General features: G+C 41.6%; 1 protein-coding gene across 2 annotated transcripts in view; it reads left to right on the forward strand.

The window, feature by feature from the left end:
• Positions 1-4,210: 4,210 nt before the first annotated feature.
• LOC129813579 (insulin receptor-like) overlaps positions 4,211-22,033 on the forward strand; it is a 131,483-nt gene continuing 113,660 nt past the window's right edge. The window contains exon 1 of one of the 2 annotated variants that reach the window (XM_055865901.1): positions 4,211-5,432. In XM_055865901.1, the coding sequence (XP_055721876.1) occupies positions 5,348-5,432 (85 nt within the window). In that variant the 5' untranslated portion in view covers positions 4,211-5,347. The remainder of the gene's footprint in view (positions 5,433-22,033) is intronic. The other variant, XM_055865902.1, reaches the window with a different exon arrangement.

The following is a 22,033-nucleotide window of genomic DNA, read 5'->3' on the forward strand; positions in this document are numbered from 1 at the left end:
CACCTACTTCCATACCCCGTTTAAAGGCACTTCAATCTTTCGTCTTTCCCAATCGCCCACTGAATGGCACACATACACAATCCATGTCTCAATTGTCTCAAGGCTTAAAAATATTTTTTTAACCCGTCTCCTCCCCTTCATTTACACTGATTAACGTGGCTTTAACAGGTGACATCAATAAGGGATCATAGCTTTCACCTGGTTGGTCTATGTCATGGAAAGAGCAGGTGTTCTTAATGTTTTGTACAGTCGGTGTATTCCCTACACAGTGCACTACTTTTGACCAGAATCTAGTATTGTTACACTATTGAAGCCTATGGGCACTGATCAAAAGTAGTGCACTACAAAGGGAACAGGGGGGCTTTTGAGACTCAACTCTGTCCTCTGTGGTCTGAGGGAGCAGGTGCTCGGTGTGCTGGAGGTTTGCCAGACATAACATCTCAGAGACAGGACAGGAATATGGCTGTCTAATACAATAACAAACACTGTATAATTATAAAACTAGTGTTCAATATTGCCGCAATGGTGCTTGAATGAAAAGCCAAGAGCTGCAATATTGCTCTGAGGAGGAAAACATTGACTGTTGGCACAGCTATGGATTAGCTATAGCAGCTTCTAGTCAACACAACACAACAACAGATTCAGCTTCTCAGAGCTTGGTCTGTTTGTGCTTGCGTGTGTGTATTTGAATTCCTTTAAGATCAAGGGCTATTTTCTCTTAATTAGTGACAGAAGAGATTCCGGTCCTGTACCGGTCCTGCTGGCAACAGAGGATGTCAACCGATAGTGATTTAACGCTGGTAAAATAACTGATATTGTCCAGCCAATCCCCTGACAGAAAGCTGCCAGTACAGGAAGTCAAATCCTCCTTCTGGTTTGTTGTTATCAGTTATAAGCATCACCCATTAACTTTGACACAGGTATCACAGTGGTTAGTTATGATTACAGTAAATGAACAATAAGTACGTTTATGAATAGGGTGCTTCTGCTGTAGCAAAATTACAGTAGATTATCTCCACCCTATCAAAGCCTACAAATGTAACCATATTCCATATATAGTGTACTACTTTTGACCAGAACCTATAGGACGCTCGTCAAAAGTAGTGCACTATATAGGGAATCGGTTGTCATTTTTGGTCGCAGGTGTGTGGTCCTCATATACACCACCAGTATCCTACAAAGTGTGTTATTCTATTAGTGTCTATTTATTGAACCCTTATCTGACCAGGCATGTTGGCTGAGAAGAACACATTGTCCTCTCCACTCTAGCAGCGAGCTGTGGTAAAGAAGTACAGGCAGCAGGGGAGTGGAGAGACAGTTGGAGTGTTTCTATCGTTTCTTATCACGTTGCTGTCTGAGGAATTTGACTGGGTTCCTGTCTGTTTGCAAACATTGTCTGTGTTGTTGCTCCTCTGCCTGTCTGTTCCTCACATGTACGTCCTCCCCAGTTCCACATAGGACATTCTGTTTCCCAGGCAGCCTCGTGAGAAACCAACTACAGTAAACATGACATATCCGCTGAGTCCCAAACGGCTCCCTATTCGCCTATAGTGCACTACTGGTGACCAGAACCCATAAGGCTCACTATAGAACAGTTTGTGCACTATATAGCAAATAGGGTGCCATTTGGGATGAGCACATCCTCCCACCTCTTCAATCGTGTCTCTCTACAGGCTGTGTAGGAAGAGACCCCTTCAGTTCATCCCTTTGAGTCTGGCACACGAGACAATGTAGTAAACCTCAAATGGCATCCTATTACCTTCATAGTGCACTACTTTTGACCAGGGCCCAGAGCCCATAGTGCACAATGTAGAGAATTTGGGAAACACATCTTCATCAATACAAACAGCACAAGTGAATTGCAGAAAGTTAAAATGGGAAACAATTACAGAAGGAAGTGTAAGCAGACATTTTGATATACACATATATCTTAGTGATAGTCCACCCAAAGCGGATAGCATTGACATAGGCAGGAGGGTATGCTCTCTCTGAGTATAAGGGGTGTCAGTGCAGCTGTTCTTCCTATGAAGGCTGCCAAGGACAGAGGAGAGATAACGATGCTGCTGGACAATGTGATGCCTGCCTCTGTGTTTAAACAAAGATAATATTTTAGATATTGCTTGAGAGTGTCCTTGGAATTTTTGGGGTCTAGAAGGCTACATTGGTTTACATCCCAAATGGCACCCTATTCCCTATATAGTGCACTACTTTAGACCAGGGCTCATAGGGTTCTGGTCAAAAGAAGTGGGAACAGGGTGCAATTTGGGACATAATCAAATATATGGGACTGAGAAGGGACTCTGTTCAAAAGTAGTGCCCTATAAAGGGAATAGATGACATTTGGAATCCAGACCAGGATCTTTGACAGAGACAAATCCTCCAGCAGCATACTGCCCCCTCCACTTCCTCAACATGTCTTATAACTGCATGAGCAGGTTGGTTGCAGTCTGGTTGGCTGGAGTCTGGTTGGCCGGAGTCTGGTTGGCTGGAGTGTGGTTAGTTGGAGTGTGGTTGGCTGGAGTGTGGTTAGTTGGAGTGTGGTTGGCTGGAGTGTGGTTGGCTGGAGTGTGGTTAGTTGGAGTGTGGTTGGCTGGAGTGTGGTTGGCTGGAGTGTGGTTGGCTGGAGTGTGGTTAGTTGGAGTGTGGTTGGCTGGAGTGTGGTTGGCTGGAGTGTGGGTGGCTGGAGTGTGGTTGGCTGGAGTGTGGTTAGTTGGAGTGTGGTTGGCTGGAGTGTGGTTGGTTGGAGTGTGGTTGGCTGGAGTCTGTTGATCAGAGCTAAAGAAGAAGGGGAAGAATTAAAATGTAATCAACAAGTGGAGATGCCCATTTTTCTCCTCCTGACCATAATTGAAAGACCAGCAGGTTTATTATTTCCACGCATTATTAATTTAACACGCAATTTATTCACGCTGTTTTGTACACTACATGGCCAAAAGTAGGTGGACACCCCTTCAAATTAGTAGATTTGGCTATTTCAGCCACACCATTGCTGACAGGTGTATAAAATCGAGCACACAGCCATGCAATCTCCATAGACAAACATTGGCGGTAGAATGGCTTTACTGAAGAGCTCAGTGACTTTCAACGTGGCACCGTCATAGGATGCCACCTTTTTAACAAGTCAGTTTGTCAAATGTCTGCCCTGCTAGAGCTGCCCCGGTCAACTGTAAGTGCTGTTATTGTGAAGTGGAAAGCAGCAATGGCTTAGCCGAGAAGTGGTAGGCCACACAAGTTCACAGAACGGGACCGCCAAGTGCTGAAGCGCTTAGTGTGTAAAAATCGTCTGTCCTCGGTTGCAACACTCATTACCAAGTTCCAAACTGCCTCTGGAGGCAACGTCAGCACAAGAACTGTTCGTTAGGAGCTTCATGAAATGGGTTTCCATAGCCGAGCAGCCGCACACAGCCCTAAGATAACAATGGGCATTGCCAAATGTCAGCTGGAGTGGTGTTAAGCTCGCCGGCATTGGACTCTGGAGCAGTGGAAACGCGTTCTGTGGAGTGATGAATCACGTTTCACCATCTGGCAGTCCGACGGACTAATCCGGGTTTGGTGGATGCCAGGAGAATGCTACCTGCCCCAATGCATAGTGCCAACTGCAAAGTTTGGTGGAGGAGGAATAATGGTCTGGCGCTCTTTTTTATGGTTCGGGCTAGTACCCTTAGTTCCAGTGAAGGGAAATCCGCTACAGCATACAATGACATTCTAGATGTTTCTGTGCTTCCAACTTTGTAGCAACAGTTTGGGGAAAGCATGACAATGCCCCCGTGCACAAAGCTAGGTCCATGCAGAAATGGTTTGTCGAGATTGGAGTGGAAGAACTTGACTGGCCTGCACAGAGCCCTGACCTCAACCCCATTTGGGATGAATTGGCACACCGATTGCGAGCCAAGCGTAATCGCCCAACATCACTAATGCTCTTGTAGCTGAATGGAAACAAGTCCCCATAGCAATGTTCCAACATCTAGTGGAAAGCCTCCCCAGAAGAGTGGAGACTGTTATAGCAGCAAAGGGGGACCAACTCCATATTAATGCCCATGATTTTGGAATGAGATGTTCGACGAGCAGGTGTCCACATACCTTTGGCCATGTAGTGTATTTATATCTTATTAACAGACGCAGTGTAGATTGTTACAGTAGGCCTATCTCCAGTCTAACTGCGTAATCCAATATACTCCAGTCCGCATTTCCCCTTCGCTCCATCTGGCTCATTTACAGGTTCTGTTTACTACTGGCGAAGGAGAGGCACAGAGAAGGGGATCCTAAGGGACTGAACAATTTTGGCCTACCTCTGTCGTAGAGTAAAATATCGACATTATATTTTGCTGTTCTCGTTGTGCAATAACCGTGTGGTCATTTTGGAAGGAGATATTCATCAAGTTAAATCACCGAAACGCCGTTATTATGAAGAAAAATAGCAACTGACTAGCGAACGAGCAACAGCGATGACTGACAGTTGAGTGGAAATCTCAGCGTTGACTGAATCGAGTTTGCTGTTTGATTTCTTTTTTTCTCCATACACGGTTCAGATTAGTTAATATTACTTGAAGTTGTAAACGACATAGTAATCGTTAGTATTTTGCGTTTATTCAAGAAGATATGTTTGTGAAAGACAGCAGCCATGAGTAGTGACCCGTGGGTTTCGTTTACTACTGTACGCCACGCGTGCCTTGCATGAACCTGAAGTTGTCAAAAGCGAAGCTACAGAATTCAGGACTGTGCGACGGGGGAAATTGCTGCACTTTACAAGCTGCGGTTTAGGTTTTCTTTCAATGTACGGGAATAGGCAATTTACTTAGTAACTACATACATAGCAACATCCATAGCGGGTGTTACCGGAAGCGTAATTCAATTGAGAGTTGATATCTTTCTAATCGCACAAACTTTGTGGCCTCCTGCCCATTCCGCTAACGGTCACGTTAGCTAGCAGCTAGCTAACGTTACTCCCCCTTCTCTGCAACGCTAGAGACTGCGGATTGTATCAACACTTGAAAAGACGCAATGCGATGCAATTTATTGCAAAGTGAGACTTTTCCTTTGTTTAGCCACAATGATTCTCACGGTTGCGTTTGTTTGTGGTGATTTTGAATATCCCTCTGACCTGTGCAGTTAACTAGCTGAAGCTAACCAGTGAGTTAGCTCGCTAAGTTAGCTAGTAGTGAACACGTTGGACCCTCCGCCCATTTTTCCGGGATGACCGTTTTTATTTTTGTTTACCTGTGGTTTAACTAACAAACCAAACGACAGCTACACCTTGCCAGCTAATTTTAATCGATTTGACTCGGATTCTTCATACAGTTGCTCTCTACTGTGTTGTCGGTCGGATATTGACTAGAGTTGAGTCAATATGTGTCCGCGGACTTTCCTTGTGTTTTTTGTGACTGCTGTCTACGTATGGAATTGTCAGCAAACGAATGGAGAAAGTACAGAAAGTAAGTAGTTAGTTAATTTATAATCTTATCTGTTGGAGATGTGTATTATATTGTTCCTAATTTGACAGAATTGTTGACATTGTGTATTAGTGTGTCAGGTTTTGGAAGGCTCTGATTTAACAAGATCGGCTATGATGACAGAAAGTCAAGCCATTTAGTTACTGGAGATTTGGAAGGACGAAGGTCAATTTTATTGTTTTTTTCTGGTTTGCATATTTGTTTTTGCCCATTAGCCACCTAATTTGACCAAAATGCGTTTGCCAACATGTACAAGTATATCCTATACATTTGCTTGGATATCAAGTGAAGATTCAAAACACAATGTACGTCATTAATTGATTAGGGGGACAAGTCGCACCTAACAAATACGTTGATTGATTGCCATGTCAATGCTTTGAGTAATTACAGCCATGACTACTAGAATGTGGGTTTAATGCTAATGTTGACAATATTCGCATGATTATTTAAGTATCGAAGTACACAGCCTGAATAATTTAGAATGCCTGTTTTATAAATCAATTTAATAGAATAAAACATGGTTTACAGTTGTGGTGTTTTCTAAGGTCAGAACATGGACTATAAGCCATGCCAAGTATACAATGTGAAGTAAATATCTTGTAAAATGGTATGATATTAACTGGAATCACCTGCTGTGTTTACTCATGCTGATAAAAAAATTCCCTACCCATCTACCTCACTGTGGTTTAGAGATGAAGAATGTGTTTCAAGTCATTCACTGTTGTCTTGCCAACAGCAGTAAGTGGGTAAACAAAACCAGAGATTTAAAAGCAAGCACTTTGTCAAACCATATACTTTGTAATCAATGTAGGTTTATCCTGGCACTCAGAATCAGATGCACATGTACAATTTTTTTTGCAGCACTCAATCTGATCAGATTAGATAAACCAAATGAGTTCAAATGAATGGTCAGGACTAAGGATGGATGTGGTAACATATCTTCTGTTGTTACTTAAAGTTGTTACTCTATAAACTTTCAGTAACAACTTATAGTAACAACAGAAGATAGGTGAACACGCCACGTCCATCCTTACTTCTGACAATTCATTTGAACTATTTTGGTTTATCTGATTGAGTGCTGTAAAAAATGTTGTTCAAGTGCATCCGTTTAAAAAAACTCCAATGAAAATGCCTGGTTTGTTAAACATAATTCCTTTAGACAAAACAAAATATTTGAATCTGTCTTAGTTCACTCGCTGTTGTACATGTGCATCCGATTTCTTAATTTAGTGAAATCCGATTGGGTGCCAGGATAACGCTGCATTGATTTCAAAAGTGTCTTGTTTGACATGGTGCTCTCTTATTAATCTCTCATTTTGTTTACCAAAGAGGTAAAACATGGATTTACTTCATTCGCTGTTGTCTTGCCAACAGCAGTAAGTAGGTAAACAAAAGGAGAGATTTAAAGAGAGAAAGTGCCCTCTATTTTTAGGCTATAATGCCGTTTTATCGTGGCACTGGAGACGATCAGGTCTGGTTTCACTAAATCAGTTTAAACAAATGACCTTAGAATGGATGTGGTTTTAACACCATTTCTGTTAGACTAGAGGCTAAAGTAAAAAAGTACACCATTCTGGGTGCTGTTTGTCAACGGTCTATTTGGAGGGCTTCACAAATAGAGAAATAAATATAGCCATCCTTGTGACACACTTGGCTTTGCTATAGTAGAGGAAACATTGGCCTCTGTTCAGTCCCCATCTGTCATTGCTTTTATCCTAAAAAGTGTTGTTTTTTTTCTGCCGTCACTTAGCTCAACATTTGTCGTCCATAGTTAAAAAGATAAGAATAATAACTAATACATGGGAATTTTTATAAAAAAATGTAAATGTGATAAAATCCAGACTTCAACCACAGATCTAGCACCTCTCTGATTCAGAGGTTGGGTTAAATGCGGAAGACACATTTCAGTTCAATGTGTTGTGTTGTACAACTGACTAGGTGTCCCCCTTTCCCTTTAGTGTGGGGAGGATTTGCTGTAGGTCTGTTTTGAAGGAACTAGTGGTTTGGTCTGGGAGATGGATGCATCTCTGCGTGGTGGGTCTGTGTGCCTTCCAAATGGCACCCTATTCCCTATGTAGTGCACTACTTAAGACCAGGGCCCTATGGCACCCTATTCCCTATGTAGTGCACTACTTTAGACCAGGGCCCTATGGCACCCTATTCCCTATGTAGTGCACTACTTTAGACCAGGGCCCTATGGCACCCTAGTCCCTATGTAGTGCACAACTTTTGACTAGGGATGCACCATATATCGGTGAACATATCAGAATCGGTCGATATTAGCTAAAAATGCTAACATCGGTAACATGCCGATGTCTAGTTTAACGCCGATGTTAAAAACCGATGTCAAAGCTACCGTGCATACAGTTGAAGTCCGAAGTTTACATACACCTTAGCCAAATACATTTAAACTCAGGTTTTCACAATTCCTGACATTTAAAACTTCTACCAACTCAGAAACCCGGATCCGGGAGCACCCCCAACTCCCCCACCAGTAAAAAAGCTGAATAGCATAGCGTCACGAGCAAGAATTGAGTACTAGGCAGTTTAATCTGTAGAGCAAATTATGCTAATGCGAAACAGCACCCCCTATATTGACAAGAAATTTGTGGAGTGGTTTAAAAACAAGTTTTAATGATTCCAACCTAAGTGTATGTAAACTTCCGACTTCAACTGTACCTATATAAGGTAGGTACATGACCTAATGATGCCCACAATGTCTACTGTGTGGATCGACCAGTCAGTAAGTTGAGCAATCATTTGAAAGAGTAAGAAAATTTAAGCGAGACAACTTAAAGGTGAATTCCGTCTGTTGCCCAATGCTAACGTTATAAGCAACCAGCTAGCTTCATCTGGCTAGTGAGGCTCGACCGGACCGGGTTGTGTGTTGTGAAGCTAGCCACAATAAGGATTATGCACAATAGTGGAATTTGCATTTTGCCTTCAAAAATAAAAGTTTGTCATTGACAGTGATGCAAATGAATAATAGTAGAATTATGCCATTCTTTTATTTTGAAGGCTATCCGCAAAGTCCATTATTGTGGCTCATCCTTATTGTGGCTAGCTTCACAATAGATGGGTCTGACCACCATTAATCAAATAAGAACTGTATTATAGCAACTGAAACAGATGATGTCATTTTGCTATGTTTTTGGGGACGAACATTGTTTGCATCCGTGAGCTAGCTAGCTTTTATTTTTTTATGACCAGCACTGTAAGTGCGTGAGAACTTTACCAGCATCTTTACCAGGGCCGATTTTCAAGTTTTCATAGCAATCGGTAATCGTCATTTTTGGACACCGATTATGGCCGATTACATTGCACTCCAGGAGTGGACTGTGTGGCAGGCTGTGACTACCTGTTATGCGAGTGCAGCAAGGAGCCAAGGTAAGGTGCTAGTTAGCATTAAACGTATCTTATAAAAAACAATCAATCTTAACATAATCACTAGTTAACTACACATGGTTGATGATATTACTAGTTCATCTAGCTTGTCCTGCGTTGCATACAATCAATGCGGTGCCTGTTAATTTATCATTGAATCATAGCCTACTTCGCCAAACGGGTGATTTAACAAGAGCATTTGTGAAAAAAGCACCGTTGTTGCACCAATGTGTACCTCACCATAAATATCAACACCTTTCTTAAAATCAATACACAAGTATATATTTTTAAACCTGCATATTTAGTTAATATTGCCTGCTAACATGAATTTCTTTTAACAAGGGAAATTGTGTCACTTCTCCTGCGTTCTGTGTAAGCAGAGTCAGGGTATATGCTGCCTGGCTTTTTGCGATCTGTGTGAAGACCATTTCTTCCTAACAAAGACCGTAATTAATTAATTTGCCAGAATTGTAAATAATTATGACATAGCATTGAAGGTTGTGCAATGTAACAGCAATATTTAGACTTATGGATGCCACCCGTTAGATAAAATACAGAACGTTTCTGTATTTCACTAAAAGAATAAACATTTTGTTTTCGAAATGATAGTTTCCGGATTTGACCATATTAATGACCTAAGGCTCGTATTTCTGTGTGTTATATTATAATTAAGTCTATGATTTGATAGAGCAGTCTGACTCAGCGATGGTAGGCAGCTGCAGGCTCGTAATAATTCATTCAAACAGCACTTTCCTGCATTTGCCAGCAGCTCTTTGCTGTGCTTCAAGCATTGCGCTGTTTATGACTTCAAGCCTATCAACTCCCGAGATTAGGCTGGCAATACTAAAGTACCTATTAGGACATCCAATATTCAAAGTTATATGAAATACAAATGGTATAGAGAGAGATAGTCCTATAATAAATACAACCTAAAACTTCTTACCTGGGAATATTGAAGACTCATGTTAAAAGGATCCACCAGCTTTCATATGTCCTGAGCAAGGAACTTAAACGTTTGCTTTTTTACATGGCACATATTGCACTTTTACTTCTCCAACACTTTGTTTTTGCATTATTTAAACCAAATTGAACAGGTTTCATAATTTATTTGAAACTACATTTATTTTATTGATGTATTATATTAAGTTAAAATAGTGTTCATTCAGTATTGTTGTAATTGTCATTATTACAAATATGTATAAAAATCGGCCGATTTAATCGGTATCGGCTTTTTTTTGGGTCCTCCAATAATCGGTATTGGTGTTGAAAAATCATAATCGGTCGACCTCTAGTACGTATCGATGAATCATTGTGACATATGAAATACAAGTGATAGTGTGAGTGATCACTACTTTTGACTAAACGGCTCTGGTGGGAAGTAGTGCGATTCCTTTTGGGATGCAGGCCAACCCTATGTAGCCAGAATCAACACATCCAACACAAGAAGGAAAGAAGATATGGTTTCTGTTCGCTCTGTCTGGACTTGGTGACTCACTCGTGTGATGTTTTCACTATTTGACATAGTGTGGTAGACATCTGTAGGCTTGGGCCTACTCTTTCACCACCTTTTCTGCACTATTTATGTATGTAGGCTACACCTGGAAGTTAACCCTGCTAAACAGCCTTTGACTAGCAACATTGCAGGGAATCGAACGCTTGGCTAACACCTCTGTGCTTGTTTCGAACGCTAACGCAGCCGAGTGTGGCTTCTGGTTTTGGCTCATGTGACCCGCAGAGAGAGTTGAAAAAACAAACAAATAATAACGTGAAGCTACCTTAAATTAAAAACTGGAAAGAGGAGGGTTGCGATTGGGTAATGTCATCAGACCAGTTTGTGCTAGATTCTGTTCCGACTGAGACACAATTCATAAACAAGTTGTGTAATTGCTCGGCTGCTGGCTCTGGCTGGCCCCCTTCTCGCTCCTCTCCAACTTGACAGTGAACCTCCGATAGAGAGCGAGGCAGACGAGAGAAACTTGGGCCTCACTGAAAGTGTTTCATAACATTGACTGACCAATGCCTTGGCTGGACCAAGCCACTGTACTGTCTCTCTGTAGGCTATGTTATGAAGGACTTGTAAAATCGCTTTCTAGTTTTAACCAACTCCCTTGATCAAAATGGACCATTCTGGCTGATCAAAAGGCTAAATGAAACAAATCTTTTAGGGAAAAAAATACAAAACAAAATGTACAGTACATTTACTTCTTACATCATACATTTACATCGTCCCATTTTTTTTTTACATACTGAAGGATTAAGTATGGGCATAAATTAAGCAATATTTTTTGTTGTCTAATCTGTATGCACAAGTCTCAGCCTCGTTCCACATGATAAAATATATTGCATTCTATTTCTGCCTGCTATGTTTGTGCAACATCCATTGTGCTCCCAGCCTGCCAACCAACATACAATAGTTCACCTCAGGTCGCCAATTACATCATCTGAAATGGTCAGGTTTTTATATCAGACAGTATCAATCTATCCCAGAAGTGTGCCTCGAGCTGGCCTAGCAGGTAACACCGCCGCCCGCAGGACATCATTCCATAAGCGCAGGCTTATTTTCTTTTAAAAGTTCTCAATTCTCTCGTCAGAAAAGGCTGTATAGCGTTCTCCCGCTAGAATGAACGATATGCATCTTCTAGTGATCCGTTGATAAGACAGGCGTCTGTCAGTCAAAGCCAGCCATGACAGGGAGACACTGCTGGTTTGTCAGTCTGCCGCCCCGATAGGTTTTTGTTGTTGGTACCGGTGTTTTTTTTTTGTGCTCTGTGTTTTTGCTGAAATCTAATTTATTTTCCCGGAGGAACGAGAGCATGATGCTTCTTAATAGTCTCTTGTGAGTGAATGTACACGTCCCATTTAATGGAAGTGGTAACGGTGAGTTGAAATCCACTTAAGTATTGTTTTATTGGCCTATACAGCCAAAGGCTATTTAATGGTCTTTGATTGATGACTGAACAGCTTGTGTTGACTAGTTTTATAAAAGGTGACACACTGACTGAATATAGTCTCCTATATCCTGTGGCTACTCATAAATCATACCATGTAGTTATATATTTTGCATCGGGACAAGTAAAAATATATTGTTTGTATTTTGTTAGGATTCAAAGTAGGGCTGGGACGATACCAGTGTCGCGATACTCGTTAATATCGTAATAAGGAAATAAAACACAAAGCGGATTTAACTCCTTTAGGAAACATTTATTTTCCAAGCTATAGCACACATTTTACATACTGCTGGACTAAAGAGTTTGTTCTGCTTCGTGTTAAATATATTTTTTGCCAATGAAAAAATATTATGATAATGGTATTCTCCCGGCCCTTATTCGAAGCCCATGTCAAGACTTGCCAGTGAACGGTAAAGTGATTCATCAGTGTAGCCTAGTGATGTTAGAACTAACAACTCTTTTTTTGTACAGATCTTTTAGGTGAACTGAACCGAATTGCGTCGGTGAGAGAGCGGTTCATTTGGCTTCCTAAATCGCATACTAATAGTTTTTGGCGAATTATGAAAACACTCGAAGATGTTGAATCAGCAGGAACAACGGGTAGTGATCCTCATTCTGGTCCCCAAAATAAAATGAACAGATTGAAGGTTAATAAAGCTAATGTTATGATACTTGTATGGTATTATTAAAGATATTGATACAGAGTGCATTTGGAAAGTATTCAGACCCCTTGACTTTTTCCAAATCTTTGTTACATTACAGCCTTATTCTAAATTGATTACGTAGTTTTCTCCCCGTCATCAATCTACACACAATACCCCATAATGATAAAGCAAAAACAGGTTTTTAAAAATGGTTGATTTCTAAAAATTATAATAAGTGCTGTTAAAAACATGATTTATATATGTTTCCACACTGAGGTTGAAATAATGCTGTGAAAATGTGAACATTTGGAAAATTCCCTTTTAGTATAAGAACTGTTTTGAAAAGGCCGCCTGAAATTTCAATCTGTTTTGGTGGGATGGAGTTTTGGCCTTTCATGGTGACATCACCAGGATGTAAATTAGCTCATTGGCAGAGGGGTTTAGAACCCTCTTATCTATCACATGCATTGGGGCAGGTAGCGTTGTAGCGGCATCCGCCAAACCCAGATTCGTCTGTCGGACAGCCAGATGGTGAAGCGTGATTCATCACTCCGGAGAACGTGTTTCCACTGCTCTACAGGACAATGTCGGCGAGCTTTACACCACTCCAGCCGGCGCTTGGCATTTTGCGTGGTGATCTTAGGATTCTGTGCGGCTGCTCAGCCATGAAAACCCATTTCATGAATCTCCCAACGAGCAGTTATTGTGCTGACGTTGTTTCCAGAGGCAGTTTGGAACTCGGTAGTGAGTTTTGCAACAGAGGACAGGCAATTTTTACGCTCTTCAGCACTCGGCAGTCCCGTTCTGTGAGCTTGTGTGGCCTACCACTTTGCGACTGAGCCGTTGTTGCTCCTAGACTTTTTCACTTCACAATAACAGCACTTAAAGTTGACCGGGACAGCTCTAGCAGGGCAGAAATTTCACCAACTCAGTTGAATCCTATGATGGTGTCACATTGAAAGTCACTGAGCTCTTCAATAAGGCCTTTCTACTGCCAATGTTTGTCTATGGAGATTGCATGGCTGTGTGCTCCATTTTGTACACCTGTCAGCAACGGGTGTGGCCAAAATAGCCAAATCTACTCATTTGAAGGGGTGTCCACATACTTTTGTGTATATACAGTGCATTCAGAAAGTTTTCAGCCCCCTGACTTTTTCCACATTTTGTTAAGTTACAGCCTTATTTGTTTCTACACACTACCCCATAATGACAAAGCGAAAACAGGTCTTTAGAAATGTTGGCAAATGTATTATAAATAAAAAAACATACCTTATTTACATAAGTAAATTTGCTATGAGACTTGAAATTGAGCTCAGGTGCATCCTGTTTCCATTGATCATCCTTGAGATGTTTCTACAACTTGATTGGAGTACACTTATGGTCAATTAGGTTGAAGGAATTGTCCGTAAAGCTCTTAGACAGGATTGTGTTATGGCACAGATCTGGAAAAGGGTACAGTTAAAGTCAGAAGTTTACATACACCTTAGCCAAATACATTTAAACTCAGTTTTTCACAATTCCTGACATTTAATCCTAGTAAAAATTCCCTGTTTTTGGTTAGTTAGATCACCACTTTATTGTAAGAATGTGAAATGTCAGAATAATAGTAGAGAATGATTTATTTCAGCTTTTATTTCTTTCATCACATTCCCAGTGGTTCAGAAGTTTACATACACTCAATTAGTATTTGGTAGCATTGCCTTTTTAAATTGTTTAACTTGGGTCAACGTTTCGGGTAGCCTTCCACTAGCTTCCCACAATAAGTTGGGTGAATTTTTTTGCCCATTCCTCCTGACAGAGCTGATGTAACGGAGTCAGGTTTGTAGGCCTCCATGCTCGCACACGCTTTTTCAGTTCTGCCCACAAATTTTTTATGGGATTGAGGTCAGGGCTTGTGATGGCCACTCCAATACCTTGACGTTGTTGTCCTTAAACCATTTTGCCACAACTTTGGAAGTATGCTTGGGGTCATTGGCCATTTGGAAGACCCATTTGCGGCCAAGCTTTAACTTCCTGACTGGTGTCTTGAGATGTTGCTTCAATATATCCACACACTTTTCCTACCTCATGATGCCATCTATTTTGTGAAGTGCACCAGTCCCTCCTGCAGCAAAGCACCCCCACCACATGATGCTGCCACCTCCGTGCTTCATGGTTGGGATGGTGTTCTTCGGCTTGCAAGCCTCCCCCTTTTCCCTCCAAACATAACAATGGTCATTATGGCCAAACAGTTCTATTTTTGTTTCATCAGACCAGAGGACATTTCTCCAAAAAGTACGATCTTTGTCCCCGTGTGCAAACTGTAATCTGTCTTTTTAAAGGCGGTTTTGGAGCAGTGGCTTCTTCCTTGCTGAGCGGCCTTTCAGGTCATGTCGATATAGGACTCGTTTTACTGTGGAAATAGATACTTTTGTACCTGTTTCCTCCAGCATTTCACAAGGTCCTTTGCTGTTGTTCTGGGATTAATTTGCACTTTTCGCACTTCGGTACGTTCATCTCTAGGAGACAGAACGCTTCTCCTTCCTGAGTGGAATGACGGCTGCGTGGTCCCATGGTGTTTATACTTGCGTACTATTGTTTGTATAGATGAACGTGGTACCTTCTGGCATTTGGAAATTGCTCCTAAGGATGAACCAGACTTGTGGAGGTCTATAATTACTTTTCTGTTGTCTCCCATGGTCACTCTGACGGAGCTCTGGAGTTCATCTGTGGAGATGGGAGAACCTTCCAGAAGGACAACCATCTCTGCACCTCTCCACAAATTAGGCCTTTATGATAGTGGCAATGCGGAAGCCACTCCTCAGTAAAATGCACCTGACAGCCCTCTTGGAGTTTGCCAAAAAGCACCTAAAGACTCTCAAACCATGAGAAACAAGATTTTCTGGTCTGATGAAACCAAGATTGAACTCTTTGGCCTTAATGCCAAGTGTCAAGTCTGGAGGAAACCTGGCACCATCCCTACAGTGAAGCATGGTGGTGGCAGCATCACGCTGTGGTGATGTTTTTCAACAGCAGGGACTGGGAGACTAGTCAGGATCGAGGCAAAGATGAACGGAGCAAAGTACAGAGAGATACTTGATGAAAACCTGCTCCAGAGCTCTCAGGACCTTAGACTGGGGCGACGGTTCACGTTCTAACAAGACTACGACCCTAATCACACAGCCAAGACAACACAGGAGTGGCTTTGGGACAAGTCTCTGAATGTCCTTGAGTGGCCCAGCCAGAGCCCGGATTGAATCCGATCTGACATCTCTGGAGAGACCTGAAAATAGCTGTGCAGTAAAATAGCTGTGCATCCAACCTGATAAATCTTGAGAGGATCTGCAGAGAAGAACTCCCCAAATACAGGTGTGCCAAGCTTGTAGCGTCATACCCACGAGTCAAGGCTGTAATCGTTGCCAAAGGTGCTCCAACAATGTACTGAATAAAGGGTCTGAATACCTATGTAAATAGTTATTTCATTTTAATTATAAATGTGCATCAAAAATAACTTCATTATGGGATATTGTGTGTAGATTGATTCATTAGTGTGAAAAAAAACTTAACTCCATTTTAGAATAAGGCTGTAATGTAACAAAATGGGGAGAAAGTCAAGGAGTCTGAATACTTTAGGAATACACTGTTGTATCGTCCGTATGAAAGAGCCTTGGCAACAGAATACACTGTAGTACTCTACGTATGAAAGAGCCTTGGCAACAGAATACACTAGTATCGTACGTATGAAAGAGCCGTGGCAACAGAATACACTACAGTATCCGTTTGCATAAACTTGTCAGTTACAACTTCTTAAATACAAATCAATATTGTTCATATAGATAGTAAAAAGTACAGGGCCCAAAATCGACCTTTACGGGACAACTTTAGCAACATTAAGGAACCCTGACTTAACACCTCTACCATCTACCTCCAGTATGATAGCACTGATAAATAAAAACCTGTTTTTAATCTACCTCCAGTATGATAGCACTGATAAATAAAAACCTGTTTTTAATCTACCTCCAGTATGATAGCACTGATAAATAAAAACCTGTTTTTAATCTACCTCCAGTATGATAGCACTGATAAATAAAAACCTGTTTTTAATCTACCTCCAGTATGATAGCACTGATAAATAAAAACCTGTTTTTAATCTACCTCCAGTATGATAGCACTGATAAATAAAAACCTGTTTTTAATCTACCTCCAGTATGATAGCACTGATAAATAAAAACCTGTTTTTAATCTACCTCCAGTATGATAGCACTGATAAATAAAAACCTGTTTTTAATCTACCTCCAGTATGATAGCACTGATAAATAAAAACCTGTTTTTAATCTACCTCCAGTATGATAGCACTGATAAATAAAAAACCTGTTTTTAATCTACCTCCCGTATGAATGCCACTAATAAATAAAAGCTGTGAGCTGCTGTTTTGTTTTACGTTACGCAATGTCAAAAAGGAAATGTGGAAGTGAATGTACCTGGTGAATTTGGGAATGACTGAAGTATCATCTGTCTAGAGGAGCTAGAGAAGCTAGACTTTTCACTGCGGAGCTGGGGTCAATCTAGAACTCAGGAGATTCATTGACATTCCAATTCTAGAATTGCGAAGTGTCATCTATGAGGATTTTAGTGTTTCAGTATACTTCCTTGAGTTTATTGGAATTGGCCATAACCCTGCCTCAGGCTATTTGGCACATTTCCTAGGGGTTGGGGTCAATCTAGAATGGAAAAGTACCATCTTGTATCTATTTCCACTTGCTGTGTGTGCCTGCAGATGAAATAATGATTAGGATGCTAGTCTTTGCCTGAGCAAACCAGCAAGCTTTTCAAACACATTCCCTAGAGGCACAGTTCCTAAAAGCTTCAGCAATTATTCACCAATCCCCATCTAGTACGTTAATAACATTGTAGATATTTTTAGAATAATTTTAGAGCATCATAGACAGTTTCTCAGACTGGTTAAATACCACTAATCCTTTTTTTAAAAGCTATGCAGTAATCATTCTGAATGTCCTTACTGTAGTGAAATCTGTTATTTATTTTTAATGAAGTGGTTGTACAACCCAACTATTATTGGTATTGATTACATCGTTGTCTGCTCCGTCAGTGTCTCCCTGACCTTGGCTCCAGCAATATATACTGAACAAAAATAAACGTGACATGCAACAATTTCTAAGATTTTCCTGAGTTACAGTTCATATGAGGAAATCAGTCAAATAAATACATTAGGCACTAATCTATGGATTTCACCTGACTGGGCAGGGGCATAGCCAATCCCCACTGGGGAGCCAGTGATTTGGCCAATCATAATGAGTTTTCCCCCCACAAAAAGTATTTATTACAGACAGAAATACTCCTCAATTTCATCAGCTCCCCGGGTGGCTGGTGTCAGACAATCCCGCAGGTGAAGCAGCCGTATGTGGATGTCCTGGGCTGGCATGGCTACACCAAGTCTGCGGTTGTGAGGCCGGTTTAACGTCCTGCCAAATTCTCTAAAATTACGTTGGAGGCGGCTTATTGTAGAGAAATGAACATTAAGTTCTCTGGCAACAGCTCTGGTGGACATTTCTCCAGTCAGCACGCCAATTTCACACTCCCTCAACTTGAGACATCTATGGCATTGTGTTGTGTGACAAAACTGTACCATTTAGTGCCCTTTTGTCCCCAGCACAAGGTACACTTGTGTAATGATCATGCTGTTTTAATCAGGTTCTTGATATGCCACAACCGTCAGTTGGATGGATAACTTGGCAAAGGAGAAATGCTCACTAACAGGGATGTAAAGACATTTGAGAGAAATTCATTTTTTGTGCGTATGGAACATTTCTGGGATCTTTTATTTCAGCTCATGGAACATGTGATCAACACATTACATGTTGCATTTATATTTTTGTTCAGTATAATGTTGCAAAACAACAAACCAACCAGGCAACCTGCAGCAGTCACCCAGTGAAACCTTGAAAATAAGTATTTCAATCGTTGCTGTGTGTTTGTGTTCTTCCTGAGGCCAACATAGGGTAGGACAGGGAGGCCCGGATAGAATATGTAAACATCCCAAATTGCACCCTATTCCCTATGTAGAGAATAGGGTGGCATTTGGAACACATTCCATGCTGTGTTAAGGCAGGCTGTCCACTACGTCCGTCTGTCGTCTGCAGGAGACACACACACACACACACACACACATCTGGCCCTGCGCCTGTCTGCCTGCTGATGTCTACTCTGCTGCCAGACCAGGGCCTCAAACTAACTGTGTGGTCAACTTACCATTTTGTTTTCACTAAACCATTATTTATACAGTCTCATTGAGATTTAAATCTCTTTAACAAGAGAGACCTGGTCTGTAAGACGTGTGTGTGTGTGTTTATGTACAGTTGAAGTCAGAATTTTACATACACTAAGGTTGGAGTCATTAAAATGTAGTTTTTCAACCTCTCCACAAATTTCTAGTTAGCAAACTATAGTTTTGGCAAGTCGGTTAGGACATCTACTTTGTGCATGACACAAGTAATTTGTCCAACAGTTGTTTACAGACAGATTATTTCACTTATGTTTCACTGTATCACAATCCCAGTGGGTCAGAAGTTTACATACGTTATTAAGTTGACTGTGCCTTTAAACAGCTTGGAAAATTCCAGAAAATGTCATGGATTTAGAAGCTTCTGATATGTTAATTGACATAATTTGAGTCAATTGGAGGTGTACCTGTGGATGTATTTCAAGGCCTACCTGCAAACTCAGTGCCTCTTTGCTTGACATCATTGTAAAATCTAAAGAAATCAGCCAAGACCTCAGGAAAAACATTTTTAGTCCTCCACAAGTCTTGTTCATTCTTAGGAGCAATTTCCAAACGCCTGAAGGTACCACGTTCATCTGTACAAACAATAGTACGCAAGTATAAACACCATCAAATCCCACCAAAAATCTCACATAAACATGGTTAGCAGATGTTAATGCAAATGTAGCTAAATGCTTGTGCTTCTAGTTCCGACCATGCAGTAATATCTAACAAGAAATCTAACAATTTCACAACTACCTAATACACACAAGTGTAAAGGAATGAATGAGAATATGTACATATAAATATATGGATGAGCGATGGCCGAACGGCATAGGCAAGATGCAGTAGATGGTATAGAGTACAGTATATACATATGAGACGAGTAATGTAGGGTATGTAAACCATTAAATAAAGTGGCATTGTTTAAAGTGGCTAGTGATACATTTATTACATCCAATTTTTTTATTATTAAAGTGGTTAGAGATTTGAGTCAGTATGTTGGCAGCAGCCACTCAATGTTAGTGATGGCTGTTTAACAGTCTGATGGCCTTGAGATAGAAGCTGTTTTTCAGTCTCTCGGTCCCAGCTTTGATGCACCTGTACTGACCTCGCCTTCTGGATGATAGCGGGGGAACAGGCAGTGGCTCGGGTGGTTGTCGTCCTTGATGATCTTTATGGCCTTCCTGTGACATCAGGTGGTGTAGGTGTCCTGGAGGACAGGTAGTTTGCCCCCGGTGATGCGTTGTGCAGACCTCACTACCCTCTGGAGAGCCTTACGGTTGTGGGCTGAGCAGTTGCCGTACTAGGCGGTGATACAGCCCGACAGGATGCTCTCGATTGTCCATCTGTAAAAGTTTGAGTGTTTTTGGTGACAAGCCGAATTTCTTCAGCCTCCTGAGGTTGAAGAGGCCCTGCTGCGCCTTCTTCACAACGCTGTCTGTGTGGGTGGACCATTTCAGTTTGTCCGTGATGTGTACGCCGAGGAACATATAACTTTCCACCTTCTCCACTACTGTCCCTTCGATGTGGATAGGGGGCTGCTCCCTCTGCTGTTTCCTGTAGTCCACGATCATCTCCTTTGTTTTGTTGACATTGAGTGTGAGGTTATTTTCCTGACACCTCATTCCGAGGGTCCTCACCACCTCCCTGTAGGCCGTCTCATCGTTGTTGGTAATCAAGCCTACTACTGTTGTGTCGTCTGCAAACTTGATGATTTGAGTTGGAGGCGTGCATGGCCACGCTGTCATGGGTGAACAGGGAGTTCAGGAGAGGGCTGAGCATGCACCCTTGTGGGGCTCCAGTGTTGAGGGTCAGCGGGGTGGAGATGTTGTTTCCTACCTTCACCACCTGGGGGTGGCCCGTCAGGAAGTCCAGGACCCAGTTGCAAAGGATGGGGTTGAGACCCAGGGTCTCGAGCTTGATGTCGAGTTTGGAATGTACTATGGTGTTAAGTGCCTAGCTGTAGTCGATGAACAGCGTTCTTACATAGGTATTCCTCGCAGTATGATTGCGTCGTCTGTGGACCTGTTGAGGCGGTAAGCAAATTGGAGTGGGTCTAGGGTGTTAGGTAGGGTGGAGGTGATATGGTCCTTGACTAGTCTCTCAAAGCACTTCGTGATGACGGAAGTGAGTGCTACGGAACGATAGTCATTTAGCTCAGTTACCTTAGCTTTCTTAGGAACAGGAACAATGGTGGCCCTCTTGAAGCATGTGGGAACAGCAGACTGGGATAAGGTTTGATTGAATATGTCCGTAAACACACCAGCCAGCTGGTCTGCGCATGCTCTGAGGACGCGGCTGGGAATGCCGTCTGGGCCTGCAGCCCTGCGAGGGTTAACACGTTTAAATGCAAATCAACCCCAGATTGAACAGAAGGATAGTGCGAATGGTAGAAAAAGAACCAAGGATAACTGCCAAAGAGATACAAGGTGAAGGTACTTCATTTTCTGAACGCACCATCCGTGGCTTTTTGAGTGAAAGTGTGCTCCATGGAAGAAGACCCAGGAGGACTCCACTTTTCAAAGAAAAACATAAAAAAGCCAGACTGGAATTTGCTAAAATGCATATTGACAAGCCACAATCCTGGGGGGGATGTCCTTTGGACAGATGAGTCACAACTGGCGCTGTTTGGCAAGTCACATCAGCTCTATATTCACAGATGAAAAAATGTAGCTTTCAAAGAAAAGAACACACCATACCTACAGTGAAGCATGGAGGAGGCTAGGTTCTGTTTTGGGACCGCTTTGCTGCGCCTGGCCCACGGTGCATTGAATCTGTGCAGGACACAATGAAATCTCAAGACTATCAAGGCGTTCTGGAGCGAAACGTACTGCCCAGTGTCAGAAAGCTCTGTCTCAGTCTGAGGTCATGGGTCCTCCAACAGGATAATGACTCAATATACACACAGCTAAAAGCACCCAAGAATGGATAAGAACATTTTCATTTGTTTTATTATTTACAATATTATGTTTTAATAAAAAATCTAAAGCAAAGTCTGATTTTCTATTAAATATGGAATAATCAATGGTGGATGCCAATTACTTTAGTCAGTTTCAAGTTATTTCAGAGAATATTGTGTATTTGGGTTTTTTTTTGTGGAAGGGTACCAACACATTTGAGACTAATATTCAGACGTGCGATGTCATTTTCATGGCAGTTTTACTGTAACACATCTTAGTATCTTCATGTACTATGAATAAATTATCTAAATGCATTGCAGAGGAGTGCTTTCTGTTCCAGGAGTTTTGTGCCATGTTCTTGTCTAAACGGTGAGTGTTTTTAAAGTGAATTAGAAGCCACAGAACCGCCATTATGTGGTTGGTTTGTGGTTTCTTTTGATATCTT

The sequence above is a fragment of the Salvelinus fontinalis genome, chromosome 17 (genome assembly GCF_029448725.1).
Source record: "Salvelinus fontinalis isolate EN_2023a chromosome 17, ASM2944872v1, whole genome shotgun sequence".
Lineage (NCBI taxonomy): Eukaryota > Metazoa > Chordata > Actinopteri > Salmoniformes > Salmonidae > Salvelinus > Salvelinus fontinalis.